Below are 26,829 nucleotides of genomic sequence, written 5' to 3' on the forward strand. Positions count from 1 at the left end.
TATATATATATTAAAAATTCAGTAAGTAGTGCAAAAGGAGCGAAAGTAGTGAGGTAGTTCATGGGGTGGCCCGTTGTCCATTCAGAAATCTGATACGGGACAGGCGGGGAAAAAGCTGTTCCTAAACCATTACCTATTTCTAAACTGTGTGACTCTGTGATTCTACTCATGGACTCCTGCAAAAACCACCCACCAGCTCATCACAGCACTCTCCTTCCTCAATGACTCAGTGACCACTGATTCCACTCCCTGTCTAAATCACTGACATCAGTAACTTGCCCAGGTGTGCAAGTGGGAAGTGATTCCTCCTGTTGCTCGCTGTTGGAAATCAGCAGTGTATACGGCCAGGAGCTCAACAGTGCTCTTACACAAAAGAAAAGTGCATCCAATTATTTAGTGAGCTGTGGTGTCAGTTTACTCACCATCAATAGATCGAACTGGAGAAGAACTCATTGAAGCTCCTTTTCCTTCTTTGAACTTCGAGTTTGTAAAAATATTGATACCCAAGATTCTGCAGAAGCCCAAGGAACTCAGCAAGGCCAAATGATCAGTCTCAGTCCCAAGCATCAACTGTTTATCTGGCCACGCAGATGCTGTCTGACTTGCTGAGTTTCTCCAGCATCTTGTAGCTCTTGCTTGTCTTGGGTTGTTACAGGCAAGGTAATTTTCAAGTACAAATTGACAGCCTACTATCTGTGGAGGTTTCAATTATTGTGCTACCTCAGCGGAGTAATTATTGTTGCTGGAAATTGCAATGCATCAGCATGAAAAGGAAAGGCATGGTCATGAATTCAAGTTCCTCTCTCTGCTTTGTAACAGTGTGGTCATGTTTGCCTGTGTACAGGTTTTGATTACAAGACATGCAACGTGCTGGTTGCATTGGAGCAGCAGTCTCCGGATATTGCACAGGGAGTCCATCTAGACAGACACGAGGAAAACATTGGTGCTGGAGACCAGGTGAGTTAACAGCCAACACCACTCAATGGTCACCGTCTCTCACATCTGTACAAATCAGGGGGCAATTTCTACTGAATTAATAAACTTGCTGACAATAGTCCTCACTCAGTAGACACCAGCACTTCCTAGTACCAGTGACTGACACCATGATAACCTGCACATGTACAAGATGTTGATGAGGCTGCATTTGGAGTGTTATGCTCATCCTGCTGCAGGAAAAGTGTCAATAAATTCTCAAAGTTGCATAAAAGATTTGCAAGGATGTTGCCAGGATTCAAGGGAATGGGATACAGAGAGAGATTGGGCAGGCTGGGACTTTTATTCCTTGGAATGCAGGAATCTGAGGGATGATTTCATAGAAAAATATCGTGTTATATTTCACAATATCAGCAAAGCTCATTTCAGCTGGTTTGGTTGGAGCAGTCAAACTCCTAAGCAAACTTCATTCTCATCCATCTATTATACTCAGTGCCACTGCAACTCGCTTTTCATTGGCTGTTTCTTTTGCTTCTAAATACTGCTCAATTCATTCAGTATACATCAGCCATAAGATGTATAAAATCATGGGGGACATACACAGAGTAAATGCATGCCATCTTTTTTTTTAAGCAGGGTTGGGGAATCAAGAACTAGAGCATACAAGTTTATGATGAGAGGGAAAAGATTTATTAGGTACCTGAAGGGCAGTTTTTAAACACAGAGGGTGGTGGGTAATGGAACAAGCTGCTAGAGAAAATACTTTATACTTTATACTTTATTGTCACCAAACAATTGATAATAGAACATAAAATCATCATAACGATATTTGATTCTGCACTTCCTGCTCCCTGAATTACAAATCAATAGTAAATATTAAAAATTTAAATTATAAATCATAAATAGAAAAATTAGAAAAATAGAAAGTAAGGTAGTACAAAAGAACCGAGAGGCAGGTCCGGATATTTGGAGGGTACGGCCCAGATCTGGGTCAAGATCCGTTCAGCAGTCTTATCACAGTTGGAAAGAAGCTGTTCCTAAATCTGGCCATACGAGTCTTCCAGCTCCTGAGCCTTCTCCCGGATGGAAGAGGGACGAAAAGTGTGTTGGCTGGGTGGGTCCTTGATTATCCTGGCACCACTGCTCCGACAGCGTGCGGTGTAAAGTGAGTCCAAGGACGGAAGATTGGTTTGTGTGATGTGCTGTGCCGTGTTCACGATCTTCTGCAGCTTCTTCCGGTCTTGGACAGGAGAACTTCCATACCAGGTTGTGATGCACCCTAGAAGAATGCTTTCTATGGTGCATCTATGAAAATTAGTGAGGGTTTTAGGGAACAGACCAAATTTCTTTAGTTTTCTCAGGAAGTAAAGGCGCTGGTGGGCCTTCTTGGCAGTGAACTCTGCTTGCTTGGAACAACTCAGGTCATTTGTGATATTGACCCCGAGGAACTTAAAGCTTTTGACCTGTTCCACTTGCGCACCACCGATGTACAATTGGGTCGTGTGGTCCGCTACTCCTTCTGAAGTCAACAACCAATTCCTTCGTCTTGCTAACATTGAGGGATAGGTTATTGTCTTCGCACCATGCCACCAGGTTCTTAATTTCCTCTCTGTACTCAAACTCATCATTACCCAAGATACGGCCTATAATTGTTGTGTCATCAGCAAACTTATATTGAGTTTGATGGAAACTTGGCTACACAATCATGGGTGTACAGTGAGTACAGCAGGGGGCTGAGTACACAGCCTCGTGGGGCACCGGTGCTCAGAGTGATTGTAGAGGAGAGCTTGTCCCCTATTTTTAAACAAAGTGCATTAGCAGTATTTAAAGGACATTTGAGCAGGTACATAGATAGGAATGGTTTAGAGGGATGCAAGTCAAACATGGGCAAATTGGACTAGCTTAGATAAGCATGAATCAGTTGGGCCAAGTGACCTTTTTCTGTGCTGAATGATGTCTTTGCATTGTAGTACTGCCACAATGCAACAAATTCCACCTCAGGTTAAGCCAATCATAATAAAACCAGATTCTGATTCTCATTCTATGACTCTGTGTGCAAGTGGATTCCCTGACCCTCACAGTGACTGGTGCTGATACCTTTTTTTAAAAACAAAGTAGCAGCTGTTAAAGAATCAATGGCCACATGTGGATGATGATCTTCACTTTTGGAAGGCAATACCTAAACATTGCCGAGCCAAGAGCTTGTGGCCACTTCTAGCACCAGTCACAGTAAGCAAGTTTCTGACAGTCCATCAAAGAACACAGATCCCCCTCCCTAGCCAGCTCTGACCACTTGCAAAAGTAAGCTTTGCACTTCATCGTGTGTCCCTATAGCACCTATGAGAGAGAATTGGGCCTATGGAGATCAGTAATGCAACTACGAGTAGGAAGGAGATTTGAGTTGACCCTCTCCTAGACAGGGAACAGGACATCCTTTTTACTACCCCTCAGGGGCAGTGAGGAATGCAGAACTTTACATACTGGCTGAGTTGGGACCCTAAACAGTACAAATAGGCAACACTCAGCAGTCCCTTAGCCATTAACAGCTGGACCAACATGTTGAATAGTAAGGTGGTAGGTTGGAATTGATGACTAGAGTAAATGATAAAGGTAGAATCACTGGTTCTTATTAACTTTAAGAATTGTTGTGTATTTAATATGCCAGTAATATTTGGGTAATATTGTGAATATATTGTTTGATTAATCATTCTTTTTTGTTTACATAATTCCTTATGGATTATATGTATGAAGTACACCACCACATCAGATGCGAGTGCCTCACTGAAGTAAAATTAAATACACGAGTATCCCTAGGGTTCCCATATTTTTCTTTTGAGTAGTTCCTGGAGTTACAAAACATAACAGTGGTAACGGAGAAGTTTTAAAATGAACCCAAAAATACTATCTACCTGTGAAGCACAGCAGGATTTTTTTTCTTCATAAGGGGACAAAGATGTTTGATTTTTTTTCTAAAATATGCAGCACATATTTCTTTGGGGTGGGGGATGGGGGAGGAAGAGAGACAGATGGCCGAGCTTGATAAAGGCAGAAAACAGACAAAATTCACAGGTTCATAAACAGTAAGTAAAGGGAGATAATAATCATAAATAAGTGAAGTAGAAATGGCTGGCTACATTGTAAAGACGCACATGCCCAATTGCACAATAGATAACTGGCTGATGTACACTGAATGAATTGAGCAGTGTGTTGAAGCAAATGAAACAGCCAATGAAAAGTGAGTGCCAGTGGTACTGAGTATAATAGATAGACAAGAATACAGTTTGCTTAGAAGTTTGACTGCTCCAATCAAACCAGCAGAAATAAGCTTTGCTGATATTGTGAATATAACACAAGAACATTTAGAACCAAAACCATTGTTGATTGCAGAAAGTGTTAGGATTCATAAGTGGAATCAAAAGGAAGGGGAGTCTATTTCAACTTATGTGACCGAATTGAAAAAAATGTCTGAGCATTGTCAGTTCAGTGATGGATTAATTGATGCACTGAGAGATCGTTTACTTAATGGAATCTTATAAGAAAGCATTCAGAAAAGGCCCTTAACTGAAGTACAGCTCGCACTTAAAAGAGCAGTTGAAATCACCATATTAATGGAAACAGCAGCCAGAGGCTCAATTGAGTTGCAGTAGGAATAAAAGTGATCATGAACAAAATTGTAATGTCTAAACAGAATCCTGCCTGACCAAACAAATAGTGTTACAGTTGCAGAAGAGTTCACATACACCAGACGAATTCAGGTTTAAAGGCAAAACTTGCAGAAAATGCAACAAAGTAGGACACATACAAAGAGCACATCAGGCAGACAGAAATAAATGGACTACACAGGGACAACAAAAAGCTAAAACATTAAGTTGCAGTTTCAAAAAGAGCACTAATCTGCATGCCGTTGATGAAAATTCTGACAAGGATGAGAGTGACACAGGACTAGGTAGTCTTAAGATCTACTGTGTGAAAACTTACAAGAAACAAGCAATATGGCTTACACCAGAAGTGAATGGCAAATTAATTAATGTGGAATTGGACAATGGCTTGGCTTTTTCAGTTGTTACATAAAATGAGTTTGAACAGCATTTCAAAGATACTGAACTGGAGCCTGCGGTTATTCAACTAAGAACTTACACTGGAGAAAATAGCAACACAGATCAAAGTTGCTGGTGAACGCAGCAGGCCAGGCAGCATCTCTAGAAAGAGTAATTATTTTCTCCTCTAGGAAGAGGAGAAAATAATTACTTCTGTGGGAATGACTTTCTCTTTCAATATTTTTATTAGTTTCTACATATAAGAATAGAGTACAAGAAGATATATATTATAAATCAAAAAAAGATAAAATAATACCAAATACATTATATTAGAATCACACTTGCAATCACATTACCCTATATTCATGTAAATTAAATTAAATCGTAATATTGAAATGTAATGATTTTATTATACAGAAAAAAAATCTAAACCCACTACCAAGATCAAAGTGGTTTGGTAAAGAAAGTAAAAAGGAAAAAAATCCTTATCATAAAGTGGAATATGTTATTAGCCACCACCTGTGCTTTAACAGCAAGTCAAAGGTTTGGAAAATAGTTCAAAAATAGTCTCCACAATGTTTGAAAGTCTTGGCTAGATTTAGAAATGGAACAATGAATCTTCTCTAAATTTAAGCATGACATAACATCACGTAACCATTGAGCGTGAGTAGGCAGAATGACAACATTCCATTTAAACAAGATCGCCCTCCTAACTGTAAGAGAAGTCAACGCTAAAATGTTGCAAATCAGATGTCTCCAAAATGGAATGACTTTCATAACAATGAAACACAACAACCAACAAGCCACATTGGGCTTGTATGTGGTAAAAACAGGAGGACCAGCATTGTGGGCCATGACTGGTTAAGACAACTACAACTTGATTGGAGATCCATCCACCATTTGCATGCCACATCCCCTGCAATGGAGTCAACAAAGAGCAGGACAGAGTATATCTTGACAAACCTTTCTGGAGGGAAGCACTTCAGCAAAGTGGATATAGCTGAGGCCTACCTACAGATGGAGATGGAAGAGGAGTCCTAAGTGTTTCTCACCATAAACACTCAAAGGGCTTTAATCACTATAATAGGCTTAATTTAGGAGTAGTATCCGAACCTGCATTCTGGCAGAAAGCTATGGACCACATGCTGCAAGGCTTCCCAGGATGACATCAGTGTTTCCAGGATGACATCAATGTTACCTGGATGACATCATTGTTTGCAGTAAGGATGACAAGGAACATCTCCAAAATCTCAAGACAGATGATTAGAAGGTTATGGGCTCAGAGCACAATGCAACAATTGTGAATTCTTTAAACTAATCATCACTTACTGTCCTCACACCATTGATGCGCAAGTTTTAAAGAAGTGTGCTCAGAAAATTCAAGCAGTGGTGGATGTCCCAAGGCCAAAGAATGTGTCACAGTTGTGGTCCTTTTTAGGATGTGTCAATTACTATAACAGGTTCCTGAAAATCTTGCTACTATGCTCTACTCCATTGACCTCATTACTACAGATCAGGAAGGAATGCCAACGGACAAAGCAATGTGAGGTGGCTTTCCAAAAGACAAAGGAAATGATGATAGTAAAAACTGTACTCACACACAATGATCCACATCATCCAGGGAAGTTTGCCTGTGATGACTTGCTTTATGGTATAGGTGCAGTGACATCATATGTTATGAGTGATGGACTTGATGCCTCATAGCCATTGCATCACATTTCCTTACCACTGCAGAGAAAAATTATGCACAGATTGGTAGAAAGGCCACGACTGTACTTTGGGATGTAAAATGTTGCAACCAGTACTTGTATGGGAGATAGTTTACCATCAATACTGATCAGCAACCACTGGTGTCCATTTTCAATCCACAGATGTGACGAGAGTACGTGACGAGAGTACTTGACGCGAATGGCTTGGACCCAAATGCTGGAGTCTCTGAGACTAGGATTGAGACATGGTTTCAAACTGAATCAAGAAATTGAGCTTGAAACAAACATAGACAAAATTGCAAGTAGGCTTCCAATTGAGCACCAAACCTCAGTTCAGGTGCTCCTTAAATGCTCAGTCCTTGGTGCCAAAACATGACCGCCAATTAGTGGGACAATCCTGAATCCTTAAAGGAGCTATGCCAGCTATCCATACTCCAGAGAGTTAGAGCATCTAAACCTCTGGTATAGATGGGTGGTGTGTTAACAGCAGAAGGATGTTCCACTAACAGCAGCAGTACAAATGAAGGAATGGGCTCTATTTCTTGGAAGATACGATTACAGGATCAAATTCAAGAGGAACTAATCATGAAAATGCTGATGGGTTGTCCTGTTTACTCTTGGAAAATGAGATACCTGAAAAATTTACAAAAGAGGACACTCCTCATAACATATTTACCCTAATGCAAATCGAAAGGGGTTGAGAGTTATTGTACCATCTATGCTGAGAGCTAAAGTGCCAGAGGAGCTATATGTGGTCGTCTGGATGTGAGCAAAATGAAAGCATTAGCTCTAAATTTTGTATGGTGGCCTGGGATAGATTAGCACATCAAGCAGCTTGCCACACACTGTTTGGGATGCCAACATGTCCAGAAGATGCCAACAGCAACACCTCTCCATCCCTGGGAATGACTTGCTTTGCCCTGGCCAGGGATTCATGTGGATTTTACTAGACCATTCATTAATACAAGTTTTTCCGTAGCAATGGATGCAGTTAGAAAGTGGCCAGAAGTGTTCCCAATAGTCTCCACGACAGTGTTGAGAAGCCTCCATGAAGTGTTGAGAAGCCTCTTCTCAGGGACTAGTGCTCCAGAACACTTAGTCAGTAACAATAGACCACAGTTAGCTGCAAAACAGTGTCAGTTATTGCTGAAAATGAATGGAATAAGACATATTACATTTGTATCGTATCACCCAGCTACAAATAGCTTGGCAGAAAGTTTTATCTGGAGTCTAAAGAAGAATAGCAACAAAACACTCTACACTGACACTGAATCAAAAGCTCGCCAATTTCCTCCTTGGATATCCAGGGTTGTCCTTTGTGCTTATGTTTGGATTTCCTGAAACCCAATCTCAGAAGGACTATGCAGGACAAACTACTGAGACAAATTGAGAGCTCCTCAAACAAAGAGGTTCAATGTTTCGCTCCTGGACAAGCAGTCCTGGCGAGGGATTATAGAGGTGATCAAAAGTGGATACTTGGAAAGATTAAGGACAGAACTGGACCCAATCTCCTACACAATGCAGATTGCGTCTGAAGTCATCTGGAGATGATATATCAATCAGTTGAAAAGAGCAGAGTCAATTGTTAGAGAAGTAAGGTGGCTACCACTGACAGTCCCAAAGAGGAGGCCCTGGAATTTGAGATTGTTTCATAGCCACGTGTCTCACCTGCCAAACAGAGTGACCCCTCACCCCTGTCAGGAAAGACGGTATCCCACATGAGTAAGAAATTCTCCATATATGTATGATGTATACATATCAATGTATGTATACATTATACAAACTTGACATTCGTCTCCAACAGGCAGCCACAAAACAAAGAAGTCCTGAAGAGCCCATAAAGAAGAAGACTGTCAAATCCCCCAATGTGCACAGAAATTTTTTTTAAAAAATCATGCAAACAATAATTGCAAGCAAATAACTTTCTGAACCGAAGACCACAAAGAGAGTCCGAGACCCATAGTTCAGAGTAGAGCGGAGTAAAAGTCGAAGTGCAGCAAGCTAAACTGGCCCGTCCCTCACCTCGGGTCCCGACTACCTGAGCTTTTCAATCTGGCCTGGTGCCCAAGTCGTCCGAACATGGGGTTCAGTCATTTCCTGACACTCTGGGGCCCAGGCTCTGCCACCTCGATTCTGCCTGTACCCAACCGTTCTGATTCGGCACAGTGCTTAAATCATCATCCAAACATCAAGTTTTGCCACTTTGCTCGGCTCTGGGGCCTGGCAACGCCACCTTGATCCTCCCTGTAGCTGACCTTTCCATACAGATGACTAGACAGCAATGAGTTGAAGCTTATAGCTAAGCATGGAGGAATGTTGTGTATTTAATATTTCAGTAGTATGTGAGTATACTGTAAATATATTGTTTGATTAAGCATTCTTTGGTATCGACATAATTCATTAGGGGTTATACTGTATGTGTGAATGGCATACTGTATGTCATTACAACACCTGTTTCTGTGCTACAAGTTCATTATAATAACTCAGTGACACATTGTCTAAAACTTGTGCCTCTCGAAGCTTGACTATCGTTCAATTAAAGGTAAATTTTTATCTCGGCCTCCTTGACCTGACTAAGCTCCATACAGTGAAGTCATTGCTAGAAGTGGATGGGAAGATGAAGCAGACCTTTTTCTGTTCTCTAAATGTGCCTATATCCTTTTCTCAGGGCCTGATGTTTGGTTATGCCACGGACGAGACGGAAGAGTGCATGCCCCTGACGATTATACTCGCACACCAGCTCAACGCTCGCATGGCCGAGCTGCGGCGTAACAGCGGGCTCCCCTGGCTTCGGCCTGACTCCAAAACCCAGGTGTGCTATACTTTATCCCATTTCTTTCCCATTGTTGAAGGCAGCAGACAAGATTGGCGGGGTTGTAGTTAACTCGGTGTTAGAAGGAGCTGAGCCAAGTGCAGGACTAACTTGGTGGGCATCTTTCTCCTGCAGGTGACGGTGCAGTACAGCCAGGAGAACGGGATGGTTGTCCCTACCCGTGTGCACACCATCGTCATCTCTGTACAGCACGACGAAGACATCGGGCTGGAGGAAATGCGCAATGCCCTAAAGGAGAAAGTTATTGATTTTGTGGTGCCCAGCAAGTACCTGGATGACGACACCATCTATCACCTCCAGCCCAGCGGGCGGTTCGTGATCGGAGGACCACAGGTCAGTGGCAAGAGAACCCTACAGCAACCGATGGAAGATGAATCAATTGCAACTTGGATAGAGCAGATGAGAAGGAACTTCTTGGAGCCTCGGTGGACAGATAGCAAAAGACCCAAAGAGGAATTGTCAGAAATATTTTGCACAGGGAGTTGCTGAGATCTGGAATCCATTGCCCAGAATCAGTAACATTAAGCTGGAAACAGATACATTCATGACATCATGAGGAAAGAAGGAGTTGGGGTGGGGTGGGGGAGAATGAGATCCCAGCACCTTACAATCCAGTCATTAACCTCTCTGCCTTTGAGGTTAACGGAATAAACGGTGTCTGGCCTGATGAAAGGTAATGACATCCTGGTGCAGTAGGCCATATTCTCTGATCATGTGACAGTCACAGCTGTTCTGCATCAATTTCCCCTTCCAGCCAGGCTTGCTCTTTCATTAGAAATGTTACTGCGTAAGTACATCAGGTGCTAGAGAGCAGCCAAGGAAAGAATGGTTCCCCTTAGGGACCAGAGGAGTAATCTGTTCGTAGAGCCAAGGGTGGGTGAAGTCCAAAATAAATAGTTTTCGCCTGTAGTTATCAAGGAAACAGAGATGAAATAATAATTCGGTGACATCACATCTCAAAACTATGCCCCTCAAGCCTTGGCTACACTTATAATATGGAGCAGGTCAGTAGTGAGAAGGGGGAGGTTTTAGATGTTAGGTGTTATAGACATAAGGGTTAAAAATAGTAATAATATTCATAATAATAAATTTATTGAGCATTTTTCATGCAAACGATGTACTTCAAAGTGCTTTACAATTGAATAAAATGCAAACATGAAAATAAAAGACAAATAAATAGGTTAAATAAATTAGTTTTGAGCTGGTATGTAAAAGTGTCAACTGAGTCTGCGGCTCTTATAGTTTTGGTATTGAGTTCCACAGTTCAGGAGCATAGTTCAAAAAGCTGACCTGCCAATTATCTTTTGAGGGGGATTGTTTAAATTTAAGAGACCGGAGGAAGAAGACCCAAGAGCTCGAGCAGGATTATAAAACAAAAGCGATTCTGTGACGCACTCTGGTCCCAGACCTTTGAAAGCTTTAAAAACAAGTATGAAAATTTTAAAATCAATTCTAAAAGATACAGGAAGCCAATGCAAAGTAGCCATGATGGAAGTGATATGTTTTCATATCCTGGTTTTAGTTAAAAATCTAGCAGCAGCTTTCTGAATGAGTTGAAATTTATCAATATATTGCTTTGGAAGGCCAGCAAAACATGTATTGCGGTAATATCTAGTCTATTCGATATAAAGGTGTGAATTAGTTTATCAGCATCATTACGTGATAGAAACGAACATACCTTTGCAAAATTTCTTTAGTGTAGAATGCTGCTCTGGTTTTATATATGTAGGATTTAAAATTTAAATTTGAATCAAGGATAACACACAGGCTAGTTACTTCTGATTTACAAGAGAAGCCAAGTTCCCAAGTTTATCAAGAAGTTTATCTCTCTTGGCTTCAGGACCACCAAATATATTTTTGTTTTATTTTCATTTAGTGTTAGGAAATTATTCCTCATCTATTTGTTTATTGCAGCCATACCAGACATCAGAGAAGATAGGGTGTTATCAAAGTTCGAAGTAAAATTTATTGTCAAAGTACATACGTGTCACCACATACAACCCTGAGATTCTTTTTCCTGAGGGCATACCTAGCAAATCTATAGAACAAGAACTGTTAACTGTAAACAAACTGTGCAAATGCAGATACAAATAAATAGCAATAAATAATGAGCATGAAATAACAATAGAACAGAATGCTTAAGTGAGTGTAGTTTTCCCCTTTTGTTCAAGAGCCTGATGGTTGAGGGGCAGTTACTGTTCTTGAACCTGCTGGTTCGAGTCCTGAGGCAGGCGCAACTGAGATGTATAATTGTGTGTCTTCTGCCTAAATGAAGTTTATGCTCTTTAATGATGTCCCCTAAAAGGAGCAGGTATAAGGAGAAGAGTAGGGGACCAAGATAACTTCTCTGAACAACACCAAAAGGTACATTGTATCTCAAGGGCACTGTCAAAGAGGCCAGAACAGTTATCAAGGCAATCTAGGAGAACGTTGTGGTCAATTGTGTCGATGGCAGCGCTTTGATCTAGGAGTATTGGAACTGAGCCCCTGTTTGCATCGGTGCTGAGCCTAAACTCGTTGACAATTCTGATAAATCTCCACATTGTCATGGGAAGCATGAGAGGAAATAACAGATCCAGACAGATATTTGCACCTTCATTAGCTGCTGGTGAGATACCAGTAAAATGGAGGATAGTTAATATCATTCCTTTATTTAAGGAGAGCAGCAGGGATAAGCCAAGTAAGTACAAAACAGTGAGCCTTAATGTCCATGACAGAGAAATTACTGGAGAAAATTCTGATGTTTAATGTACATTTGGTAAGACGGGTCTTAATCAGCATGGTTTTATGTAGTGGCAAACCTATCTCAACAATTTAATTAATTTGTTTTTGAGGAAGTAACTAAGGATTACAGCAAGGCAGTAGACCTTGTCTATGTGGGTTAGAAAGACATGTAACAAGATTCTGCACTATGTTCAGGCACATGAAATCCTAGGAGAATTGGATAGAAACATAGAAACATAAGAATCTACTCCACATTACAGGCCCTTCGGCCCACAATGTTGTGCTAACCATGTATCCTACTCTAGAAACTGCCTAGAATTTCCCTACTGCAAAGCCCTCTGTTTTTCTAAGCTCTATGTAAGAGTCTCTTAAAAGACCGTATTGTAAACACCTGTACCACCCTCGCTGGCAGTGTATTCCACGTACCCACCACTGTGTGAAAAACTTACCTCTGACATTCCGCTTCTACCAACTTCCAAGCATCTTAAAACTATCCCTCCTCGTGTTAGCCATTTCAGCCCTGGGAAAAAGCCTCTGTCTATCCACATGATCAATGCCTCTCATCATCTTATACACCTCTATCAGGCCACCTCTCATCCTCCATTGCTCCAAGGGGAAAAGGCCGAGTTCTTGCAACCTATTCTCTCGCTCTCCAATCCAGGCAACATCCTTGCAAATTTCCTCTGCATTCTCTCTAAGGTATCCATATCCTTCCTGTAGCGAGGTGACCAGAACTGAACACAGTACTCAGTACTCCACGTGGAGTCTGACCAAGATCTTATCTAGCCGTAACATTACCTCACGGTTCTTGAACTCAATCCCACAGCTGATGAATGTGCCAACACACCATTCGCCTTCTTAACAACACTGCCAACCTGCGCAGCAGCTGTTTGGATAATTGGGACTATAATTAACATGTTAATAGAAAGCAGAGGGTGATAGTGGAAGGACACTTTTTTAATTTCAAGTCTGTGACTCGTGCTGTACCACAGGAATCAGTGCAGGAACCCTTGTTTTTTGTTGTATATCAATGACTTGGATGTGAATGTAGGAGGTATCATTAGTAAGTTTGTGGATGATACAAAGGTTGGCCAGTTGTGGATAGTGAGGAAGGTCTGAGGCAAAAGCAGCATATACATGGATCAAATGGAAAGTTGGACAAAATATGATCCCAATGAAGGTGAAGTGGTGTATTTTTGGGAGTCAAATTGGAATAGGACATATGCAGTAAATATTTGTAAGGAATGTTAATGAACAGAACCAGCTTGGCATTCAGGTCAATAGTTCAGTGAAAGTAGCGACACAGGACAATAGAATGGTGAAGAAGGCATATGGCATGCTTGCCTCTATAGGTCAAGGCATAGGATAAAATGATCAGGACATTGTTTACTAATTTACAGAGATACAGCGTGGAATAGGCCCTTCCAGCCCTCTGAACTGAGTTGCTCAGCAATCCTCCAAGTTAGTCAGAGGACAGCTCACAATGACTAATTAACCTACCAAGCAGTGTGTCTTCGGGGTGCAGGAAGAAGCCTGGGCACCCAGCAGAAACCCACGCTGTCACAGGCAGAACGTGCAATCTCCTTACAGGCATTGGCAGGAATAATGTGGCAACTTTGCAGAACACTGGTTACACTACACTTGGAGTAACGTGTGCAGAACTGGTCACCATACTAGAGGAAGGATGTGGTTGTGCTGGAGAGAGTGCAAAGGAGATTTACTAGGAAGTTGCCTGGATTTAAGGATTTAGTTATGGGGAGAGACTGGATAAGCTGGGCTTGTTTTCTCGTATAAAATAATGAAAGCCATGGACAGGGCAGAATTTCATTATTCTTTCCTTGGTAGGGGTATCACAAACAAGAGGGCATGTGTTTAAGGTGAGAGGGAGGAATTTGAAAGGGGATCCGAAGGTATTTGATATCTGAAATACACAGCCAGAGGAGGTGGGGAAATGAAATATAACATTACATTAGAGAAACACAGTTAGGCAAATATAGAACGCTATGAGCATAATGTGTGCAAATGGGAATCGCGTAGATGGAGGGGGGAGGTCAGCACGGAGATGACTGACTGAATGGCCTGGATCTGAGCTGTATGACAGAATAAACCCAAGGTGCGCCTTATATAAACTAGAGGTAGGCCTTATCAGTATGTTCTCCAATAACAAACAGATAGGGAGTATAAATTTCTCCAAGAGTTCTTTACAAAAATCTGCGCTCACAAGCTATACTGTTCGCAATCACTCTGCGTCTTGTGCTTGGTTTGTTTAGGGTGATGCCGGAGTCACTGGCCGGAAGATCATTGTGGACACATATGGGGGATGGGGAGCTCACGGCGGTGGAGCCTTCTCAGGCAAGGACTACACGAAGGTTGATCGATCAGCTGCTTATGCAGCTCGTTGGGTAGCCAAGTCCCTGGTGAAAGCTGGCCTGTGCAGACGTGTCCTGGTGCAGGTGAGGGCTTTGTTGCTTCGAGGTTTCACATTAGATGCTTCGGGTTTCTATGTGCCCTGTAGCGACTGCCCTTTAATGGCAGAATTCTCCAGTTTTACTGAAATGGATTAAAGCTTCCATTTAACCAGTGCAGTAAAGCATCACCACTGTGGTAAGCATCCATGCATTAATATCAATACAGCCATTTCTGGGCCGGTGCTTATTTTAGGAAAGAAACTTAGGCTGGTTTGAACATGGAGTTTGAATAACACTGCTTCATACTAACTATAAAGTGGGACAAAATTATAGGATCCTTACAGCTTGGGATAAGGACAAGTGGCACATTGATTCAATGTCAGCTCCGAATCAAGCAATCTCATCCGGCCCATTTCTCTGCTTTTTGATTTACAGCCCAGCTTAATCGCAGTGTTCCAAGCTGTGTAAATAGCTCCTTGCTAATGAACTCTTTTGAGACCCAACTTCAAGGCTCTCTGCATTTGACCAGCCTCAAAGCACGTGGGTTGTTCTGAACGGGACATGGGTGATATGGCCATGCTACACTATTAGCAGAAGCTCAGAGTGCCACTGGCTCGTGAAGTTAAAGGAAATGCAGAAAACAGTGTAGTAAACAGGGACCCAGTGGGCTTCAGGCCAGGAGATGGTGGTGTCCAGGTAAGGTGAGCCAGCTTCACCGGTAAGTGCACTCCACATCTCCCCCCGCCCCCCACCACCCTCACAGTCCACCGGGAAACTCTGATCTGCTGACATAAGAATGTAAGAAGCAGGAAATAAGAGCAGGAGTTGGCCATCTGGCGTGTCGAGCCTGCTACATCACTTGATAATATCATGGCTGATCTGGTCATGGACTCTGCACCACCTACCTGCCTTTTTCCCATAATCCTTACTTCCCTTAATTCCTCTGCAATGCTAAAACCTATCTAGCTGTGTCTTAAATATACAGTACTACAGTACCTTATCAAAAGCCTTTCTTGAAATCTAATTATACAATATCCACCTGTTCCACTTTATCCACTGCACTGATTATATTCTCAAAGTACTCAGGTAAGTTTGTCAAACAGGCCCTGCTCTTCATTAATCCATGCAGTATCTGGCTAATGGAACCACTTTGAATCAGATGTCTCTCTATTTCTCCCTGAATGATAACTTCAAGCATTTTCCAGACTACAGATGTTAAGCTAACTGGCCTAGAGTTACCCACCTTTTGCATACATCCCTTTTAAACAACGGTGTGCCATTCGCTGTCTTCCAATCTGCCAGCACCTGCCCAAATTCCAGAGAATTATCAGTATGCCATAACTTTCAGTACCCTATGGTGCATCCCATCAGGACCAGGGGATCTGTCTACCTTTATGTCCCCAAGTTTGCTCATCACTACCTCTTTATGACAGCGATTGTACCGAGGTCTACACTTTCCCTTGTATCCCTTTGGCTTGTCAGATGAGTCCTCCACTGTAAAGACAAACACAAAATAGTCATTCAAGACGTCAGGTATACCGGCCAGTGGTGAGGTGGCATCAGCACCAGATTTCGAGGCAAATGGTCCCAAGTTTGAATCTGGCAGGCTCCTTGCATGCTTCCCATCCATGCTGGGGTGAACCTTGAGCTAGCAACTCAGCCGCGTAAAAAACAGTCAAATGCTACAGAAGTGGCAAAAATGCCACGTGATGCGCCACAAAGCGTGGAAAGGAACAACAAGGTCAGGTGAGTTAGGGGGTTGAGTAGTCTGGTTAGGCCCAGCTATTGGGACTGGAGGAGGGTGCAGACTGGAATGAAGGAAATCTTGCAGAGGATGAGCGTTTTGTGCGTGTGTGCGTGTGTGTGTGTGTGTGTGTGTGTGTGTGTGTGTGTGTGTGTGTGTGTGTGTGTGTGTACATTTGACTGTGTACAAGTATACGCGATTGTATGAATGTGAAAATTAGTGTGCAAGCGTGTGTGTTTCTGTATGCATGAGTGAGAGTAAAATTGTTTGTGTAAAGATGTGTGTATCATGTGAGCTCTTTCCCAATAAGATTTTCCAGACAGACTGTGTTTGGTGGTGTTTGTCTAACATCCCCTTTTTGAACCTATGAAGCCACATTCATTTGGATTAATATTTCAATAGTCAGGCTGTGCTCCCTGAATCGCAGTGAGTGAAATGCAGTTACAAAAGAGTGTAACACTTTCTGCTGATCAGCAGAATTCTGAATCATTAAGATCCACTTATAATCCAGTATAGCTACTGAATTTAAGAAGCCTAACCGAGGTGGGTCTATTAAGTGGTTTATTTTCCATGTGACATCCACAATATGCAGCAAATTTACTTGTTATCAACTTTGCAACAAACAAAAGTATATTGGCACAGTCAAATTCCAAGGTCAAAGTGAAAGGTGCCAAGAGACAGATAAGCAAATAGCTGATTTTTTTAAAAATTTGAAATAAGGCAAACACAATTCTCACAGCCTACAATTCACCCAGCTCAGCGGCTCAAGATCAGGATGATGCAAGAGACGGTGCTGTTGCCTCACATCTGAAGATTTCTATCCAACATCTGAATCTCTCTTTGTGGGGTTTGCATGCTCTCATTGTGTCTAAAGAAGTTAAAGATTATATTAGATCAAAGGAAAATTCACAGCATAAAACATGCTCTGAGTCCACACCAACCATCATACAGTCATTAACACTAATCCTACACTGATCCCATTTCATTTTGATCACATTCCCGTCAATTCCTCTCAGATTTTATCATTCACCTACAATTAAGGGGCACTTAACAGGACCAAATAATATATATATGTGTGTGTGTGTGTGTGTGTGTGTGTGTGTGTGCGCGTGTATGTGTGCGTGTATACGTGCGTGCATGTGTTTGAAACGTGTTTATATCTGTGTGTTTTTTAGAGTGTGCTTCAACACTTAGAGGCCACTAAATGTATGTTCCTGATCTTCTGCTGCTGTAGCCCATCCACTTCAGAGTTTGACAGGTTGCGTGTTTAGAGATGCTCTTCTGCAGAAATAATACATGGTTCTTATTGTTACTGTTGCCTGCCTGTCCGTCTGAACCAGTCTGACCATTCTCCTCTGACCTCTCTCATTAGCGATACATTTCCAGACACAGAACTGCAACTCACTGGATTGTTTTTTTTTGCTTTCTGACACCATTTTCTGTAAACTTTAGAAACTGTTGTGATCAGTAGTTTCTGAGATACTCAAACCACCCTGTCTAGCACCAAAAATCATTCCTCAGCAAAGTCACTGCGATTAAATTTCCACCCCATTCTGAAGTTTGGTCTGAACAACAACTGAACCCCTTGACCATGTCTGCATGCTTCTATGCATTGAGTTGCTGCCATGTGACTGGTTGAATAGATATTTGCATTAACAAACAGGTGCACAGATATACCTAATAAAGTAGGCAGTGTGTGTGTGTGTGTGTGTGTGTGTGTGTGTGTGTGTGTGTGTGTGTGCTCAGTTTGTGCCACAGAGCACAGAGACAGGTCTCCAATCATCCCAGACCTGCTTGCCTTTGGAACAATACCTCACATTGCTAAGCCTGGACGGTAGCTGGTGTAAGCCCCAACAGGCTGCATAAAGAAATGGGATCATGGTGATTCACACATTCCTATCTCAGTCCAAAGAAAGATCATCCCGTTTTATTCTCAATATAATTAGCTATCTTTGAGATATATGACCATACAGTGGTTTATAACTTTAGTGTCAATTTACAAATGGTGCCCCCACCTTCTGATACAATGAAGAATTCTGTGTCTGAACTATTTAACATGGTATGTGAAGAGCCTGCTGCCTTTGTCAGGATGCATCCATTGCGCAGTCTATGATCTGATGAAGACAGATGGACCTTTTCCAAAACCTCCCGTGGATGATGCTGCCATGGAGACATCGGGTTGGGAATGCCTGGATCTAACAAAGGTGGAGAGTGATCTAACCCAAAACTGGTTGGCGGCTGACTTACATAAGGGTTGATAGGACTTCCACCAACTCAGCTACTTTTGTTTGTGTGATTGTGAGTGAATATTACCCTCTATGTGTCACTGTCAATAGTAACTCTGTGAGTGAGTATGAGCCAAAGAGTAAGTGATTGTGTTAGGGTAGATGTATTCAATTATTTGAACTTCTGTGTAAGTCTAGGCATGAGTGAACGTGATTGTGGTTGGCAGTGATTTTGAGACTCTGAGCTGGCAACCATTGCTTTATCCATAAGGTATGCATTCAACCATAATATAACCGGCGATGCACTGAAGCCTCCTCCTGCTGTATCCTCCAGGTTTCCTATGCCATTGGTGTTGCTGAGCCACTCTCCATCTCCATCTTTTCCTATGGAACTTCTCAGATGGGGGACAAAGCTCTGATGGAGGTTGTGATGAAGAACTTTGACCTTCGACCCGGTGTGATTGTCAGGTAAAATGAACTTGTTTCAGTTTGTTGTAGGGCTGCAGCGGTGGGGGATTGGCACACGTCTGTCTGAGCCATGCACACCATTCATGGTGTAAACGTTGCCATCACCTGACAGGTTGTTTGCAAGGGGGCGAATAGCAAGAGTGGTACATTCACTTCCAGTCCTGTCAGTTCCTGCAAAATCAGCCACAGGATAATGCTCCTGCACCCAGTTTAAGATGAGTATGCCATTATACCGTGACATCTTCCCTATCAGCTGATAAACAAGGGGTTCCAGCTCCACTTCAGGGTACACCTGGGAGCTTAAACATGAGGCTTCCCACCACCCAAAAGTCAAGAAACTTTCACTCCCCCACCCTCCTATCTCCACACATTTATAACTAGCGGACAAAACTGTTCAAAGGATGAAGCTCATTCTTTACAGCTCCAGTGACTTTATTTTTTGCACAGCTGAGTAACTTTTGTTATAAATATACAGACGAGTGACCAGAAGGTGTTTTCTCTGTGATTTGATTTTTTCTAGTATCACTTCTCTTTTGTTACCCAAAAGAGTGAAAACTAGTCAATTTCTGCAGACACTAAGACAATCCTGGAGCAATTCTAACACCATGAACAAACATAAATTGTCTGGAATGGGAAACTGTCTTTATTCCTAGCCAGAGTATTTTTAAGCACCAATCCCTGTAAAAACTCTCAATTGTTTGTCTGCAGTTCCCCAGAGCATAAAATCCAGCAAGAAACATCACATATTGTTTCCAGCCTGGAACATTATAGGGCTGCTTCTAATGAATAGAGAATGTTAATGCACAAAGAAGGGACAGATGATTAGCTTCATATAACAGAAAGAAATCTCCTCATTTTCCTTTTGATCTTCTCTCAGAGGGTAGTGTCAGCTCTTGAGGATGGTGGATTATTAGATTTTTTAAGGTAGACATAGATAAATATTTCAAGGATCAAGGAATTGTGGTATGTGGGGAACTGGCACAGAACAGGAGCTGAAGCAAGCATAGATCAGACGAACATATTGAATGGCCTGTGAAATGAGTAATCTAACCCTGCTCCTATTGTCCTGAAGAGTCCTGACCCAAAACATCAACTGTTTATTTCCATGGATGCTGCATGATCTGCTGAGTTCCTCCATCATTTTGTATGCGTTGCTTCGGATTACTAGCATCTGCAGAATTTCTTGTGTTTATCCCATTGCCTTGTGTATTTATGTACTATATCCACTTACCAGTAATATTTCTGTCAAAAATATTGGATTGGTGGTCTGTAACTCTATATTCCATTATTTCTTAGCTTTTGTTACTTTCGACTTAACACCAAGCTCCTCCATCATGGTGTAAGGGTCTGGATTTTCAGCAGGTTCAAGTTATGTGGCGCATGGCCAAGTGGTTAGGGCGTTGGGCTCACGATCTGAAGGTCGTGGGTTGGAGTCTCGGCCAAGGCAGCGTGTTGTCTCTTTGAGAAAGGCACTTAACCACACACTGCTCCAGTCCAGCCAGCTGAAAATGGGTACCGGCAAATGCTGGGGGTTAACCTCGCGATAGACTGGCATCCTATCTGGGGGGGGGGGGGGAGGGAGTCTCGTTCTCTCAGTCGCTTCACGCCACAGAAACCGGAATAAGCAACAGCCAAGGCTCTGGACAGACTTTAACTAAACTCAAGTTATGTTCCACCCAGTGGTGAAAATCCACCATGGCAACTCTTCCTTCCTTGATGAAAGCAACTGACGTCCAGGTTCCAGATGTGGTCTTCATACTGTTAAAATCATAATGACTGTGAAGCCAGCTGCGAATCCTTTAGAACAAAACATGTCCAAAGTCTTACTGTGGTGAATAACCGGCAGAGGCTTTACACCAAGTCAATGCCAGATTCATGGCTTAAAGTCTATTTAGCCGACCCACATCTCCTACACTCCCAATTCCTACTAGGTCTAGACAAAGCCAGTGTGTTTATTGTAGGATATACATCACAATAAGTTTGATTGGAGGACCAGGGCCATAATATACTCAGACTGTCTAAGATATAAAACTTTTTATCCACCCATTGGATTAAGGATCCCTGCTTAATATGCGGAGGTGATCTGGATTTGGATGAGAGAAGCACCATAATGAAATTTGCAGCTGTAAAAAAGTTAGCGAGCAGTTAACATTGAAAAGAACCATAAGGGACTTTGAGAATTGTTCAGAATGACAATTAGATAGGAGATCACTTGTGAGGTGATAATGTTTGGGAGGGCCGCTAAACAGGACATAGACATATCAGAGTAAAACTCAAAAAGGAGTTAAGATTCATGCCACAATCACGGCCCATATCACAGGAGATTCTGCAGATGCTGGGCATCGTGAGGAACGCACACAAGATGCTAGAAGAGCTCAGCAGGTCAGGCAGCCTCCATGGAGAGGAATAAATAGTTGATGTTTTGGGCTGAGACCCTTCATTAGGATGGGAAAGAAAGGGGAAATAAGCCAAAGTAAGAAGGTGTGGTGGGGGGGAGGAGCACAAGCTGGCAGGTGATATATGGAACCCAGGTGAGGGGAAAGGTGGATGGCTGGATGGGATGGAGGGGATGAAGGAAGAAGCTGAGAGGTGATACATGGAAGAGGTAAAGGGCTGAAGAAGAAGGAATGTGAAAGGAGAGGAGAGTAGATCATGGAAAAAAGGAGGAGGAGGGGCATCTGAAGGAGGTGAGGAGAAGAGAAGGGGTAAGAGGTGAGCCAAACTGGGGAATTTAAAAAGAGAAAAAGGGGAGAGGAAGAAATTGGCAGAAGTTAGAGAAATCGATGTTCATGCTGTCAGGTTGGAAGCTACCCGGACGGAAAATGAGATATGGCCTCATCGTGAGAGTAGAGGCGGCCATGGAGCACCATATCAGAATGAGAATGAAGCTACATCACTTTTAACTGCAAGGTCCAGTGAAGGCAGCTTAATCTTGAGCCCTCCCCTTATCCAGCTGTAGACTTCTTATGCCCACCCTCAGCACCAAGGAAACCACCCCTTCCTGCACAACAGATCCCTTCCCCTTCTGGAGCCAAGTATTCTGCTCTTACATCCTTCTCCAGCTGCTGTAATCAAGAAGTTATAGGCAGTGTTGAAGTCTAGTTAATACCTTGTCCACGGTGGCCTAAAATATTCTGGATGAATACCCCCACTATAAGTCAGCAGGATGAATATGAGATTGGCTTTCTTTCTCCACGTTTAATTGGGCATTTTCAAGGTTTGACTTGTGAAAGTCACCGGTCCTTGTCCGCTCAGGATACAGACCTAGTGACACCAGCAATAAGTGTTGTTGTCATCCATAGTTCCCCTTGAGGGAGGTGTCCTTCAAGTTTTTCATCCCTTGCTAGACTTAAGTTTCATGGCATAGATTATAGACTTAGATCTCAATAACAGCGCTGGTGTTTGTTTGAATGTAAACGTGGGCTTTGTCTCCCTTAATGCCAGTGTGGATATCGAGAAGCAACAAGATTTCTCTATGTATGTCAGTGTTAATAAAACCAGATTCTGATTCTGACTCTGATTTTGGCTGGATATGGCTTCTGGTTTTGAATTTATGGCCTTTGATGATTTCTGAGGTTGATGCATTAAAGTGATTCTCTAATCTCTCCATCATCTCGTTTATGGGTATGGCTCTGGGAAATCTACCACAGTGCCAAACATGTCAGAGCTCCACTCAGTGAGCAGACTGGGTTACCACTCATCTCTCACACCCCTGTATGCTAGTGTTCTGAGCAGGCAAATTGTCACCCTTCCCGCTAATCAATAACATTGTTTACCTTGAAGAACGCCTTCACCCACTTAAGTTCCAAAAGCCTCACACACTCATAGACAGCAAGGCTCTGGGTATAGTCAGCGTGTCAGAAGTTATCTTGCAACCCTCCCACTGTAACAGGCACGAACCTCCTCCCCGAGTAACAGGCACGAGGCTTCTCCCCGAGTAACAGGCACGAGGCTTCTCCCAGAGTAACAGGCATGAGGCTTCTCCCCGAGTAACAGGCACGAGGCTTCTCCCAGAGTAACAGGCACGAGGCTTCTCCCCGAGTAACAGGCACGAGGCTTCTCCCAGAGTAACAGGCACGAGGCTTCTCCCCGAGTAACAGGCACGAGGCTTCTCCTGAGAGGCAGGATTTATGAATATTTGGAGAGACATAATATGATTAGGAATAGTCAGCATGGCTTTGTCAAGGGCAGGGGCAGGTCATGCCTTACAAGCCTGATTGAATTTTCTGAGGATGTGACTAAACACATTGATGAAGGTAGAGCAGTAGATGTAGTGTATATGGATTTCAGCAAGGCATTTGATAAGGTACCCCATGCAAGGCTTATTGAGAAAGTAAGGCAGCATGGGATCCAAGGGGACATTGCTTTGTGGATCCAGAACTGGTTTGCCCACAGAAGGTAGAGTGGTTGTAGACAGGTCATATTCTGCATGGAGGTCGGTGACCAGTGGTGTGCCTCAGGAATCTGTTCTGGGGCCCTTACTCTTCATGATTTTTATAAATGACCTGGATGAGGAAATGGAGGGATGGGTTAGAAAATTTGTTGATGACACAAAGGTTGGGGGTGTTGTGGATAATGTGGAGGGCTGTCAAAGGTTACAGTGGGACATTGATAGGATGCAAAACTAGGCAGAGAAGTGGTAACCCAGATAAGTATGAGGTGGTTCATTTTGGTAGGTCAAATACAAAGACAGAATATAGTATTAATGGTAAAACTCTTGGCAGTGTGGAGGATCAAAGGGATCTTGGGGTCAGAGTCCATAAGACACTCAAACCTGTTGCACAGGCTGACTCTGTGGTTAAGAAGGCGTACGGTGCATTGGCCTTCATTAACTGTGGGATTGAGTTTAGGAGCCGAGAGGTAATGTTGCAGCTATATAGGACCCTGGTCAGACCCCACTTGGAGTACTGTGCTCAGTTCTGGTTGCCTCACTACAGGAAGGATGTGGAAACTATAGTAAAGGTATAGAGGAGATTTACAGGGATGTTGCCTGGATTGGGGAGCATGCCTTATGAGAATAGGTTGAATGAACTCAGCCTTTTCTCCTTGGAGGATGAGAGGTGACCTGATAGAGGTGTATAAGGTGATGAGAGGCTTTGATTGTGTGGATAGTCAGAGGCTTTTTTCCCAGGGCTGAAATGGCTAACACGAGAGGGCACAGTTTTAAGTAGGTACAGAGGAGATGTCAGGGGAAAGTTTTTTACGCAAAGAGTACTGAGTGCGTGGAATGGGCTGCCGGTGACGGTGGTTGACGAGGATATGATAGGGACTTTTAAGAGACCCCTGGATAAGTACATGGAGCTCAAAAAAGCAGAGGGTTATGGGTAACCCTAGATAATTTCTAAAGTAAGGACATGTTTGGCACATGGTTATGGGCCGAAGGACCTGTATTGTGCTGTAGGTTTTCTATGTTCTATGTTCTATGTTCTAGCAACAGGTATAAGGCTTCTCCCCGAGTAATAGGTCAAAAGCTTCTCCCTGCATAATAGGCACGAGGCTTCTCCCCGAGTAACAGGCACAAGGCTTCTCCCCGAGTAACAGGCACGAGGCTTCTCCCTGAGTAATAGGCATGAGGCTTCTCCCTGAGCAACAGATACAAGGCTTCTCCCTGAGTCCTCATGTTCTTCTCATCTCAGATTTCAAATCCTGTCACTTCAAGTCTGGCATTGAAGACGCTGGGAGTAACTGTGGATTTTTAAACCGTTCGATCACCACCTAAGGGCAGCATCTTAATGCTGTGCTCACATCCACTGTGATGAAGTGCTTTGAGAGCTTGATCATGACTGGAGGTCCTGGACCCACTGCAGTTTGCCTATCGCTACAATAGGTCTACAACAGATGCAATCTCACTGTCTCTCCACTCGGCCTTGGACCTCCTGGACTATAGCAATACCTACATCAGGCTGCTATTACAGCTTATAGCTCAGCATTCAAGACAATCATACCATCAGTTCTAATCAACATACTCCAAAATATGGGCCTCTGTACCTCCTTCTGCAACTGGATTCTTGATTTCCTCACCCAGAGACCACAGTCAATGTGGATTGGAAATAACATCTCCTCCTTGTGGACAATCAGCAATGGCGCACCTACAGGATGCTGTTCAGTACACTGCTCGACTGTGTAAATTTGCCAATTGTTGGCAAAATGTTAGATGGTAACGAGGAGGCGTACAGGAACAAGATTGATCAGCTGATTGAGTGGTGTCGCAACAGCAACGTTGCAATCAACGTCAGTAAAACCAAGGAATTGATTGTGAATTTCAGGATTGGAAGTCAAGGAAACACACGCTAGTTCTCATCAAGCGATCAGCAGTTTCAAGTTCCAGGGTATCAACATCTCTGAAGATTTATCTTGGGCCCAACATATTGATGCAGTTACAAAGAAGGAACGACAATGGCTATAGTTCATTAGGAGTTTGAAGAGACTTAGTATGTCACCAAAGATCCACAAACCTCTACAGAAGTACCATGGAGAACATTCTGACTGGTTACATCACCATCTGGTATGGTGGGGCCATGGTTGGCAGGATGTCAATGGCATGATGGGAAAAAACTTCAGAAAGTTGTAAACTCAGCCATCTCCATCAAGGGCACTGGCCCTTCCAGCATCAAAGACACCTTCAAAAGGAAAAGTCTCTAAAAGGCAGCATCCATCATTGTGGACCCCATTACCCAGGACATGTCCTCTTCTCATTGCTACCATCAAGGAGGAGGTACAGGAGCCTGCAAACACGCTCTTTGTTTCAGGAAAGGCTTCTTCCTCTCCGCCATCAGATTTCTGAATGGACAATGAACTCATGAACACTACCTCACTGTTTTCCTCTCTCTTTCCTTGCTCTCTTCTTGCACTATTTATTTAATTTAATTTTTACATATTCTTATTCTAATTTATAGTTTTTTTATTATTATGTATTGCAATATACCGCTACTGAAAAACAATATATTTCACGACATAGGCCTGTGATACTAAACTTGATACTGATTCTGATTATTGCCTTGTTTGTTGCTTCAGGCAGCTTCAGTTTCCTTCCAGACCATCAATGTTGCAGATGTGGTGTTTTTTGTCTCTGGGGCTTCCTATTGCATTAAGGGGAAGGATAATACTGGAGGGATCACAGAGAAATCCATAGGTGTAGGGTAAGATACAGGATAACACAGAGAGCTTGAAAGGTACAGAGTAATGTGCAAAGCAATACAGGAAACACAAACAGCTCTAATTATGAAGAGAGACATGCAGAATAACATGGGAATACACAGAGATCTTCAAATGTACAGAATAGCATGCAGAGTAATGCAATGGGAATACAGAGAGCACATAATGTGTAGAGTAACATGCATGGTGGGAGAGGTGAGAGACAGAGACCTCCAAATGTACAGACTAACATGTCGAGAAACTCAAGGGGGACACAGCGAGCTCTAAATTTGCTCTTGGCTTATTTAAGGCTCAGACTTCACAAAATAATACCCAGATGAATAAGTACATCATGCAGTGATGTTGCATAATTACATGTATGACAATGTGGTTCTCAAAAAAATATTTGAGGCTAATTGCCAAGGGTTAGAAGACTGAAAAGTCAAGAGCAACCGTAAGAAATGATCTAATAGGATAGAAAACAGGAAGGAATGGATTCATTAAGAACATGGTTTCAAGCCACACCATGAAAAAGACAAGGTTATTGATCACAGTTATGCCTTTCTCCTTATTCATCCTGTCTACCTTGTAACAGTAAAAAAATGTTTCCTCTT

General features: G+C 42.7%; 1 protein-coding gene across 1 annotated transcript in view; it reads left to right on the forward strand.

Moving 5' to 3' along the window:
* The window catches only part of LOC140211825 (S-adenosylmethionine synthase-like), a 38,323-nt gene that overhangs the window by 10,735 nt on the left and 759 nt on the right, over positions 1–26,829 (forward strand). Inside the window, exons 4-8 of the mRNA XM_072281994.1 lie at positions 845–957; positions 9,348–9,491; positions 9,627–9,845; positions 14,507–14,689; positions 18,948–19,081. Of these exons, the coding sequence (XP_072138095.1) occupies positions 845–957; positions 9,348–9,491; positions 9,627–9,845; positions 14,507–14,689; positions 18,948–19,081 (793 nt within the window). The remainder of the gene's footprint in view (positions 1–844; positions 958–9,347; positions 9,492–9,626; positions 9,846–14,506; positions 14,690–18,947; positions 19,082–26,829) is intronic.

The sequence above is a fragment of the Mobula birostris genome, chromosome 18, assembly GCF_030028105.1.
Source record: "Mobula birostris isolate sMobBir1 chromosome 18, sMobBir1.hap1, whole genome shotgun sequence".
Classification (NCBI taxonomy): Eukaryota; Metazoa; Chordata; class Chondrichthyes; order Myliobatiformes; family Myliobatidae; genus Mobula; species Mobula birostris.